Source organism: Pleurodeles waltl, chromosome 11 (assembly GCF_031143425.1).
Source record: "Pleurodeles waltl isolate 20211129_DDA chromosome 11, aPleWal1.hap1.20221129, whole genome shotgun sequence".
NCBI lineage: Eukaryota > Metazoa > Chordata > Amphibia > Caudata > Salamandridae > Pleurodeles > Pleurodeles waltl.
The window spans coordinates 175873947-175886374 of record NC_090450.1 but is presented as its reverse complement, the minus strand read 5'-3'; the positions used below and the strand labels follow the sequence as shown (position 1 = coordinate 175886374).

Here is a 12428-nt window from a genome sequence, read left to right as displayed (position 1 = left end):
GCAAGATTTGATAAGTACATGTTGAAATATCACTTTAGAGAATGATAAAAAGAGTCTTAAGGTCTTAAGAGCAATATGTGTCTCTTGCAAGCACAAAGTGTTGTGTGGACATTTTAGTTATAGCTCCATGCACGTTATTTTGGCACACTATGCCTGCCGCTATGCACTTTAACGTAGATATATTTTATTCAGCTTTGTTTATTATTTGAATAATAGCCACATTTGCAGTCTTGTTTTATTTCTATCTAGTTTTTCTTTGCCTAGGCCAGCACTGCGTTCCTAAACAAGACATTTCTTACACTCTTGCTTCTTTCAAGGCTGCAGTAAGATAGGTTGAACATGGTAATGCTTTGTCTGTGGTATTCATAGAAAAATACACATCCTTACGTAGGGACATTTTCTCAGAACATCAGCTGTTTTAATATAAAAACACTTTACTGTCCCATACACGTTAGAGGGAGATTCCAGCCAGATGACCATGACTGTATGCTGATTGCTGAATGCTTCACTACAGCTGCTCATGCAGACTTTAGGCCTTTTGCTCAGGTATGAGGGATGATGTATTCCCAGGGGAACCTGAAGGGCAGAACTAGAGCTTAACATGCTGTGCTCTAATATAGCCTACGTAGGAATTATAGTAGCAACTCTAGTGACAATATGGTATGCGTTATTTTTTTGCTTTACTCTCCTTGTCACAATTTTAATCCTGTCATGCTTTATCGTCCTGGCTATTGCAGTACATGCTTTATTATCTAAGAAGCAGTTACTTCATTAAAACCTTACTTGGTTTGCATCTATATTATCCGCAAGAGACCGCAGAGGAGGACATGTGTGGAAAAAGGGGAGGTGTGTGTCGGTTTCTCCTGGCGCACACAGACGATGCGTCAATATTTTTCACGCAGCCAGGGCCTTGCGTCGATTTCAGGCGTGCAGGCTTGGATCCTCTTCGGGTTGCGGGGTATTTGGACGCCCGGGGGACGATGCAGAGAGATCCTGAGTATGCAGGATGGAGTCACCAGAGCTGCGATGATCCGGTGGGAGATGCAGGGAAATTTCTGTCGCACGGCAGGCGCTGCATCGATTCTTCTCACAGGAAGTCGGGCTGCGTCGTTCCCGCTCTGCTATGCGTCAATCCAGAGGGGCGTGCGTCGAAGTTCCAGTCGCAATGCTGGCGCTGCGTTGATCGTTGATCTCCACTCAGGGAGCCGGGCTGCATCGTTCCGGTTCAGTGTGCGGTGATTTTCTCACAGCGATGCCGGCTGTGCGTCTTTTCTGGCAGGCTGTGCGTCAAAATTTTGCTGCACAAGGAGTTCTTTGCAGAAATGAACTCTTTTTGGCCCTGAGCAAGCTCAATCCAAGCCCTGGGAGAGCACTTCTCAGCAGAACTAGAGGGGAACAAGGCAGCAGGGCAACAGCAAGGCAGCAGTCCTTTTCAGCAAAGCAGTCAGGTGAGTCCTTTGGGCAGCCAGGCAGCTTCTCTTGGCAGATTGCAGGTTCTGGTTCTGGTTCTGGTTCTGGTTCTGGTTCAGAGTTTCTTCCCCAGTGGTATCTTGTCCAGAAGTGTCTGGTAGGGTCAGAGGCCCTGTTTAAATACCCAAATGTGCCTTTGAAGTGGGGGAGACTTCAAAAAGTGGCTTAGAAGTGCACATGGTCCACTTTCAGTTCCATCCTGTCTGCCAGGGTCCCAGTAGGGGGTTTGACAGTCAGTTGTGTGAGGGCAGGCCACTGTCCTTTGAGATGTAAGTGTCAGGCCCTCCACCCTCCCAGCCCAGCAAGACCCATTCAGTATGCACAGGTGGAGGTGTGACTGGGAATCCTGTGTTTGGGGTTGTCTGAGTGAAATGCACAAGGGAGCTGACAACTAACCCAGCCAGACGTGGATTGTAAGGCACAGAAGGATTTAAGTGCCGAGAAATGCTCACTTTCTAAAAGTGGCATTTCTAAAATAGTAATGTTAATTCCAACTATTGCCAGCGTTGTTAACTTCTTCCCTCAGCAAAAACGATTCCCCTTTTCCTTGTACCCACGCTGGTTGCAGCGGCATCCACAATCCTGGTCGGTCTTGCAGAGGCTGTTCTTAGAACTAGCTTCTTCATGTTTAACTGCCACTCAAAATGGTGGCTACAAATCCTTGTGAGGTCAGCACTCTAGTTTTCTACTTTAGTCCTGTTCTGAAGCTTCCCTCCAGCTGTTTCCCTCTGGGAGCCCTGCACTTCAACTGTCAATCTGAGGAGAATGAGCTGTGCTCCTGAGGCGCTTCATTTCGTAGAGAATTCTTCCAGTTTTGAGTAATTAATTATTTTTCTTGTTACGGTGTGCACACCAGCTACTTTTTCCTTTTTGAAGAAGCTGAATTGTTTCCTTCTTCCAACAAATGGCTATCGGCTTTCTGAGGAGAATTAGTTTTGGCTTAACAGAACTTCAAGCAACTGCAGTAAGCAATCCTTTTGTATGATTTCCAGACTTCCCAATATATATATGTACATACATATTCAAGAACTCTTTGCTTTGCAGACTTGTCAGTCTTAGAGACAAACCTAAGTGCTCAGACTAATGCATAGAGACTGTGATTGAGAAAACTGAACCTTGAGAAGGAGTTTTCGTTTCCTGTAAAAGACATTAGTAGTTTGTATATTTGTGAACTTTTGAACTGTTCTCCAGAGAACCTTGGAAACCTCTGACTCCTCAAGAAAAGAAGATATTAAGTTAACAATGTTCTCTTAGAAAGAGGTTAGTCTCTCAAAAGATCCAGGTTAGGAGAACAATAGAATTGGGTGAATGTGAATGGCTGAACAGTTGAATGCACAATAAGAATGTACTTATCTATGCTCTCATCACCCGACTGCAGGTCCTTCCTTTAAAGAAATCCCAATTTGAAGAAAGGTCCAGGTTTTCAGAGACACACACTGAAATATCCTATCTTCAAGTGGGAAACAGAGGCAGGAACTGGATCTGGAGGCAGTCTCCCTTTTTCTATTCCCATTCCCCTTTGCCCCTAGCGGATGCAGGCTGCAGCCCACAGGGATCCCCTGGAATCCCAATGCCCTGGGTACCTAGGTACCATATACTAGGAACATATAAGGGAGGACCAGTATGCCAATTTGGAGTGAAATGCTGAGTTACCAGTATGTAAGGACAAATTTGGAAACAGAGAGGGCATGAGCACTGGGGTCCTGATTAGTAGGACTCCAGTGACAATTTAGAAAACAGTGAAATGTACTGACAAGCAGACCATAAACCATAAGCACTGGGGTCCTGGCTAGCAGAATCCCAGTGACACAGTCAAAAACACACTGACATCAGGCAGAAATTGGAGTAACATGCCAAAAAGAGGGTACTTTCCTACAGTCACCCTTTGTGTAATAAAAATCTCACAAACTCAATGAAAAAGTTAAGTTTAAAGTGCTGTTATAGCAATTGTAATAAAATAAAAGCTAATGTTTAAAAAACAAATCACAAAACTGAAAGTCACCAGTTAAATGTTACTGAGGTACCTATAACTTACACCCTAACATGCACTGCTCATGACGACAGATCACTCATCACTCATGTCATGTTAAATTACATAATTGACAGTATCACTGATGATATTTTTGATGACATCATTGATAACATCATAGTCATACATAGCATGGAGTGTACACATGTGGGCCCTTAGCTTAGAAACAGCATAAGCCATGGAGGCAAGTGTGATAGTGCATAACGATATTTATGGTACACAATTTACAAAACACTAACATTTGGGGTGCAGGTACTACCCTATCTTAAACAAGGTAAAGGCTGAGTGTACCTGATGTTGGTTGCAGAGGTATGTTTGAAAGTAGACTTATAATTAATGCAAAAGCTTGTTTCAAAAACTCAGTGAGGAAGGCCAAAGCTTCTGTTGACAATAGAGTATCCACCAATGGATATCTGGACAAGTTCCCATGTTAAATAGATGTAATACAGTGGTATAAAAAAAATCTATTTAGTGAGTACATATTTTAGGTGTGGATATTTATTTCCAGAACTTCACTGAAGATCTTGAGGCATTGCAGATTGTTGAATAATGTAGAATGTAGGGGTGTCACTCTTAAAGGTGGTTTATCTCACATTGATGTTGTAAGCATGGCTGTAAAACAGTATGTCATTGTTCCCATCTCCAGATTATCTGTAGTGCATGTTGCTAAATTATGAAGGGTTGTTAATAGGCCGGACTGAAGGTGTCTTTTCAGTGTCAATTATAGATCTGTAAACCTCATGACATAAATTTGTGGGTCATATGAAGTCTTTAAGAGGGAAATAAGGTGTATAGAAAATTGTTTACAGGTGTAGAGCGCTTAATTATTCCAACTGCACAAACTATACAGAATGTACGGTCTCACAATAATTGTGTGAAGTTATCACTGATGTCATCTGAAATGTCACTAGCGATGTCATCAGTCATGTCACTTTACATGACAAGAGTGATGTAATAGGTGCGGCTGGAAAGCAAGTTATAGTTAGCCATGTAAATAAAACTGACACATTTCAGGTTTTTTGTAAACGTTATCTTATTTTAACAGCTAAAGCTTCACATTAACCTTTAGGTTTTTCTGCGAATTTCTGTTTTTATTTTAATCCAAGGGAAGGTCTTATTACCATACTTAACTGTAACATCACTTTGATCTTTTTCAGTGATATTTGTGTTCTCTTTTTTATCATATTCAGCCCATTCCTCCAGGTGTTCAGGGGTTCCCTCTGTCGAACCGAACCACAGGCGCCACCTCCTTCCTGTACATGGTCTTCAGCTGTGCACAGTATGGGAATGGATGGAGGACCAGGCGACTGGCCAGACCATTCCGACAGCAACCACGGATAGTCACCCACTTGCGCCAATCCCACCACAGGTGGCCAACACTCAACTATGCATGGAATTTGGCCACATTCAGTATGGGGTTGGCCAACAGACCTGGCCTGTAGTCGAGCCCTGTGTCCCACCCAACTAGAGGCGACCAAGCCGCGACTGTGCACAGCCTTTGAAAGCTTCCCAGGAAAAGCTTCCACAACACCAGTGTACCACTGGAGGTAAAGCTTGAAGGATGGCCCCAGCAGGAGTATCTCAGTACCTTACGGAGGGCCCACCATGAAATAAATGATATATAAAATATTGGCCCTAAGGTCGAGGAGGAGTCTCTTTGTATGTCCCCACAAGTGCTCTTGAAATTATCAAGTTATAGTAAGGAGTTCAATCCTTAACTTGCACAACAGATATAAAAACCATAACTCACACACCAAATGCAATGCTCATGGCCTCATCCTTCATGAAATAGATGCAATTATAATGCTGTAAATTATTGTACAGATGAGATTACCTGTTGCACAAGTTATGGATCATGCAACTAACCATAATTTGTGCATTTACATAATTTTCAGCCCTGTGCAGAGGGACTGGGCACTGAGTCTGTCCTCTGGCTAGCTCCTTGACCCAAATCATCATGGATAGACAACACCCGCAGTGCACAGCCTTTGGCATTGCACTATGGCGTTGGACTAAGGGCCTGGCTATTTTCTTCTCCCAGCAATCTATAGGCCGCCAACTGCTTGGAATAGACTACGGCCATGTGCTGCGGGGAGCTGCTGACATGGCCTGGCCTTCCTTGTGATCGTGACCAATCAGAGTAAGTCACAATTTGCAACCTGCCTAATGAATATTAGCAACTCTGTATCAGAATTTTGTGAACCTACCTATTAGTATATAGCTTGGTTGCCACAATTACATACTGGTTGCAGAAAAACTTGTTGCACATAGCAACCACTTTTTGTGAGCAGCATCTTGAAACACATCACCCCAAGAGCTCAGTTCATTACAAAACTAGGCAACAATATCAATGTTCAACGAGTACCTTGTTTTCTATTGAAAAAGTAGGTTAATACTAAAACACAGCTAAATACTGTATACATGAAACACACACACAAATGAAGAAACAACATGAGCTGCAATCAGATTAATGAGCTTCTGAATAAATAAAAGCCAATCTTCTAAACATACCACATTCGCAACATTCAGATCTCTGCAGTTACACCTGAACAGCACAGACTTGTTGAGAATTCTCACGCTTCAAGTAACCAACTACTACTGCCCTCAAATGAAAGCATGTGCACATACTTCCAGATAGCAGTGAGACTACTGAGTGCACGTGCAAGCTGGGCGACAGAGACTTGATGGTAATCAGAGCAAATAAGTGTTTAGTATATTCAACCCTGCAGGTCTTCTGCATGCTGCCTCTCCTATAGTTGATTCCTGTTACTCTTGCTGAAACCTCTCACCCTACCCAAACATATTCACAACCCACCCTGGGTCTGGTAATGAAGTGTCTGGTAATGAAGGAGTTGGAGAGAAAGTCTTAAGGTAAGAATCCATGGAGACGTACTACAAATTGTGATCATTGACAATGCATAAGGTTTGGTGGGCTGCGTGGTGAAACATGACCACAGTCATACAATTCACATTGTTTCAATACAGCAAGATGTGGCGGGAGCAAAGGTGAAGCTGAAATTGTAATTCTGCATTTTTCTTTAGTCTGCACAATCAGAAAAATTATTTCGAGATCACACAATTCTGAGGGCTGCCTCATAGGACCTGCTGAATGCTGTCAGACTTTGAACTTCCTGACTAGTTAACCGCATCACAGACACTACGCCCTAGGTCTTACAGTGTGAATATCTTCAAAATCTCTACATGTTGTTAGATGTGGATTGTGCTAGCAAACTCCAAGCACTTCCAGGCCATGAAGGCATAACAAGCAAGCCCAGGGCCAATGGGGGCAACTTGGGGTCCCACGCTTGTGTGACAGAGACAGATGGGATCTTATTAAAGTTATCACAATGTTACAGTTTTTTTTAAATCCCATGCATACATTCTTCAGTTCGCAGATCTCCAGATTTGATCTTCTTTTAGGATAGCTTTGTTCTTCTGCAGGGAACCTCCAGCATTTCCCTTCACAGTAGTTGGGCTTTCTCCCTCGAGAACACGTTCAAATAGAACTTTTAACAAACTTTCTGTGTTCCCAAATCACTTCCTGCCTTACTAATGGAGATGGCAGTCAAACCCAAAGTCCTACAGCTCAAAAGATAGCTCACGTACACACATTTGTACCCTCCTTGTGGTAAAAAGAATCTTGTGAGTTTGTATCTAGTATTTACACCTAGTTGGCAGATACGAACATTGATTCTAACACCCTTTCATCTTTTGGGTTCTACTTTGTTTTGGTCAAGTAGTGGAGGGTCCATACCATCCGACATAGGGGGTCATTACGACATTGGCCGCACTCCCGCGGCCCCCATTACGACATTCCCGCTGGGCCGGCGGGCGCAAACCAAGTTTGTGCCCGCTGGCTCAGCGGGAATGAGGGCGCAACATAGGAGCCAGCTCCTAATGGAGCCGGCGGTGTTGCGGCCGTGCGACGGGTGCAGTTGCACCCGTCGCGCTTTTCACTGTCTGCTATGCAGACAGTGAAAAGCTGGCCGGGGCCCTGTTAGGGGGCCCCTGCACTGCCCATGCCAGTGGCATGGGCAGTGCAGGGGCCCCCAGAGGCCACAGGACACCCTTTACAGCCAGCCTCTTCCTGGCTGTGCAAACCGCCAGCAACTGGCTGCTAAAACGGCGGGAAACCGGGTGCCCGGCGGTGCCACCGCGGCGCTACCGCCGCGGTCGTCATAGGCCAGGAAGCACCGCCAGCCTGTTGGCGGTGCTTCCGTCATTTTAGCCCTGGCGGTCACGGACCGCCAGGGTCAAAATTACCCCCATAGTCTTCATGTTTGATTTGCAAAATCAAGGTTTTCATCACCTGGTAGGGCAGGATGTGCCATACCAGGGGATGCAAACCAAATCACGAAGAACTGAGAGGTGACCCCAGCCAGGGATCGAACAATTCCATCTGCAGTGATTCTCCTGGAGGAGAGGGGAAGCAGGAAGATAATAGTGTGCAGCACTTCAAAGAGCAGTCCTCCAAAACAATTAAATTTCTCGAAGCAATATACATCTAGGCAAAACATACATTTACAGTCTATGTCCTACCATAGAAGGAGCGAAATATCCAGTTGAGGAAGAAGATGCAGAACTTTAACCAAGAGAGGCCTATAGGAACTCTCCCATCCATGTCACATGCAAAAGGGCATGTCCTTAGGCTATAAACATAAGCCACCACCAGCGTGACCCGTGGAGGCTTTCTCAGTGCAAAGGACAGTAGTCACTTTCAAAAGGAGGGGTACACTTTGAATGCCCAACCTGACTTCAGAGTCCTGCTCTGGGGCTTCAAGTCATCATGGGAGAGGTCCTCAGTGTGCCTGTGTGATTGTTGCATTTGATGAGGCGCAAACCTAAAAGCACACAATCTTGCTTAGTTTTCATTTAAGGCTTTAGGAGCAATGTATAAGGACCCATGCTGCAGCCAGGCTTCCACATCTCTAACCTGTCTGGAATTTCTGTAGAAACGAACAGAAAAAAAAGCAACAATATGATCAATTCACAAGTTCGGCAAAGTACACCACATGACTCTCAGGAATTTCATGGTGGCTAACAATAGACACTTGTAGAATCAGACGTGTCTTCCATGTCATGCCACAACTAGGAACAAGTACACAACACAGTTTGAACGCCCTGTCCTCCCAGAAGACTGAAATGCCCCTTGTCTTTTGTTTACCTGAAGTACTTACCAGCTTTACAAATTATCAATGGTCCTATAGCCCCAGAACTTATGTCGATCGGGGTATCGATGTGTGAGTGATAAATCCTCGTCACACATTCTTGATCTCCTTCAGCAGGGCCATGTTCCACCACCACATCCCACCGGTATGTATAAATCTTTCCAGGGGGTATCATGTCATCATTCTTGTATTTACCAGTTGTGTTGTCAGGATAGAGAGCACCTGCAAATACAAGGGCAAGTACTACATTTTGATCATTAACACACTAGATTAAAGGTTAAAATGTGTTAAAATGAGCAATGGACGCACAGTCAACTGACAAAGGTGATCTCAATATAACAGCATAAAATATTGAATACAACTTAAGAAATAATAACTTCCAGTAGTTTCTGTTGATTTACTTTTTAGATTATCATTGAATAAAATACTAAACAGATTAAAGAAACAGATTAAAATATATATATCAAACATCTTGCTAAATCTGATAAAATTATCATTTAGGCTGATAAAGAGTTCAAGAGAGCCAAACTGATGAGATAGACATGATCTGAAATTAAGGAAAGAAATCAAGGAGCCGCAGGCCAGAGGTACTTGCTAAGCATGCCAAGAGGTAACATATATGCTTTGTGAGTGAAAACTACCCATTCGCAAGGCATTAAACAGACATTGCAATATCTTGTGATTCACAAAAAAAAGGTTTGAGAAAGGCGCACCACGTTTTCGTATGACTCATAAGGATATGTATCAATGGTTTGTAACTGAAGGCGAAGCCACCCATAAGGGAATTAACCCTCTATGTGTGTTTTAGCTACAGAGTTCAGGTAGAACTGATGTCCAGTTGTGTAGTGCCACATTTTTTCTCAGTGCTGTTCCTGTACCTTTAACACTAGACTCTGCTTCCAGAGCCTTCAGTGTTTCCCGAAGGTCATAAAAACTGGGTTCTGGAAGCATGTGGAGTAGGTGCAGGGCTTAGCGAAAGGCCAAGTACTGGTTTACATAGAGGATACTGTGCACCTCCAGAGGCTCTGTACAGTGGGTTCAGAGACTGGGTGAAAGTCACAGAGAAAGGCCCTTCCTTGTGTCCGAAGTCCACTGCCTATGGCCATAGGATGTACCTAGTGTGGTTTAGAAGCACATGAGATGGGGACAGGCCTCATCAAGCATGTATACATAGAGTACATTTGAGCGTCTGTAAAAGCTTACTAAAGTGAATTTCAACATGCTAACTTATTTCTCAATGGGAAAAATATATTTTCCAGTGGGGAAATCCATGTCCCCACAAACCACAAATCTTAGGGGTTTTCCATTTCTATTTTTACCCTGAAAATAGATTCATTCGTGTCTCGCACAGAAGCAAATGTCCAACTGCATCTAGAATGACAAAGGGCTGTGAAAGCTTTTGTGAATATCCAAATACCCAAGTGTAGAAATTAATCTACTTTGTGAGGTATTTTATGCTGGATCGCCCTCTCTCTGCCTCCTCCACGGAAGGTTTACAACTATATAATATTACAATTTAGGATTCTATTACGATTTTGTTAGATTAGGTGCAGAGATACTGGGTGGCCAGAATTGATGATTCCAGCTAATGCTCCTGTATCTAAATCTTACTGTTACAAATTAGTCAACCCAGAATTGAGAATATGCTGGTCCTTTTTCATCCGTTTAAACACCACATGTGTGTGTGTGCCTATTGTGTGTCAAAAAGGGGACACGTTCCACAAACAGATCGCTGCAGTTTGTGTGCGGGAGCAGAGCTGGCGAGGACTTCTTGGTTTAGGCGATGTTGTTACCAGTCAGGGGGAAGTGCTACACCTATGACTGACTGGAGACGGGCTGTGCTGATGTCTACGTCCTTGCCTCAGACCAACATGCGGTCTTACTAAGTGAGTTTTTGTACCCAGAAATCTCAGATGCAGGCACACCGGCCAATCCTAGGCAGCGTTCTGCTTCCAGAGGTCACTCTACACTGCTTGTGACTAGACTCTTCCTGATATAATATTATCTTAGGGCCTGATTCACAAACGTAAACTTAGACTTTTGTATAAGTTTTCGATTGTTTGTTATTCTCAAATGTATGTTACGAGTAGTATATTTACAACTACGGAGTCGTTGCACATAAAAATATAGGGCAGTCCTATCTTTTTATGTGTGGGGAGCTGGCAGTCATAAAGATACTGCCTGTAAAACACATTTGCGAATAGCAAACAATTGTAAACCTAAACAAAAGTCTATATTTGCCTTTGTAAATCAGGCGCTTAATGTGCAAACGGTTTTGTGAATCAGGCCCTAAATTCATACTGTGGAGTCACTGAGGAAAAAGGCACAAGGGTTTCTCTATTAATTGAAGATACATTCATGTATACTGTGTATACTGACGCAGGATCTGACTTTAAGGATATTCTTCGCCAAATACATTTTAACTTACAGCTTGACCAACATATTGTTGATTTAGAATGTCCTGCTGGCAGAGTCGCTTGCTGTACAGGGTCACAGTGGCTAGCTTTACAGGATCAATATCCTTCAGGAGATGTCATAATATGAGGATCAGGAATACCAGTTTACAACAATAGTGACTCACAATATATCATATATATCAAAATATCACAATATATCATATATGTGTGTATATATACACACACACAAGCGCTGTTTTTAATAAACAGAGGGGCATATTTATACTCCGTTTGCGCCAAATTTGCGTCGTTTTTTTCAACGCAAATTCGACTCAAAACTAACTCCATATTTATACTTTGGCGTTAGACGCGTCTAGCGCCAAAGTTCATGGAGTTAGCGTAATTTTTTTGCGTGAACACCTTCCTTGCGTTAATGATATGCAAGGTAGGCGTTCCCGTCTTAAAAAATGACTCCGATGCATATGCGTCGTATTTATACTCCCGGGCAAAAATGACGCCCGGGAGTGGGCGGGTCTAAAAAACCCGCATTTGCGCCGGATTTTAGCGCCTGGGTCAGGGCAGGCGTTAAGGGACCTGTGGGCTCAGAATGAGCCCAGAGGTGCCCTCCCAAGCCCCCAGGGACACCCCCTGCCACCCTTGCCCACCCCAGGAGGACACCCAAGGATGGAGGGACCCACCCCAGGGACATTAAGGTAAGACCAGATAAGTATGTTTTTTTTGTTTTTTTTGTGGCATAGGGGGGCCTGATTTGTGCCCCCCTACATGCCACTATGCCCAATGACCATGCCCAGGGGACAGAAGTCCCCTGGGCATGGCCATTGGGCAAGGGGGCATGACTCCTGTCTTTGCTAAGACAGGAGTCATTTCAATGGGGGATGGGCGTCGTAAAAAAATGGCGCAAATCGGGTTGTGGCGAATTTTTTGCCTCAGCCTGACTTGCACCATTTCTGGACGCCCATACGCCATTTTCCCCCTACGCCAGCGCTGCCTGGTGTACGTCGTTTTTTTTAACGCACACCAGACAGCGCCGGCGGCTAAGGCCGGCTAACGTCATTCAATAAATACGGCGCACGCATGGCGCTTCAGAATGGCGTTAGCCGGCGCTAATTTTTTGGACGCAAAACTGCGTTGGCGCAGTTTTGCGTCAAAAAGTATAAATATGGGAGAGAGGGGCATATTTATACTCTGTTTGCGCTGAATTTGCGTCGTTTTTTTCGACACAAATTAGACGCAAAACTAACTCCCTATTTATACTTTGGCGTTAGACGCGTCTAGCGCCAAAGTTCAGGGAGTTAGCGTCATTTTTTTGCGTGAACACCTTCCTTGCGTTAATGATATGCAAGG

The 12428-nt window shown here is 44.0% G+C and overlaps 1 protein-coding gene across 1 annotated transcript in view; it reads right to left on the bottom strand.

Moving 5' to 3' along the window:
• Window positions 1-12428, bottom strand: part of LOC138265561 (ceruloplasmin-like) — a 454089-nt gene that overhangs the window by 382416 nt on the left and 59245 nt on the right. Inside the window, exon 3 of the mRNA XM_069213377.1 lies at window positions 8677-8889. Within this exon, the coding sequence (XP_069069478.1) occupies window positions 8677-8889 (213 nt within the window). The remainder of the gene's footprint in view (window positions 1-8676; window positions 8890-12428) is intronic.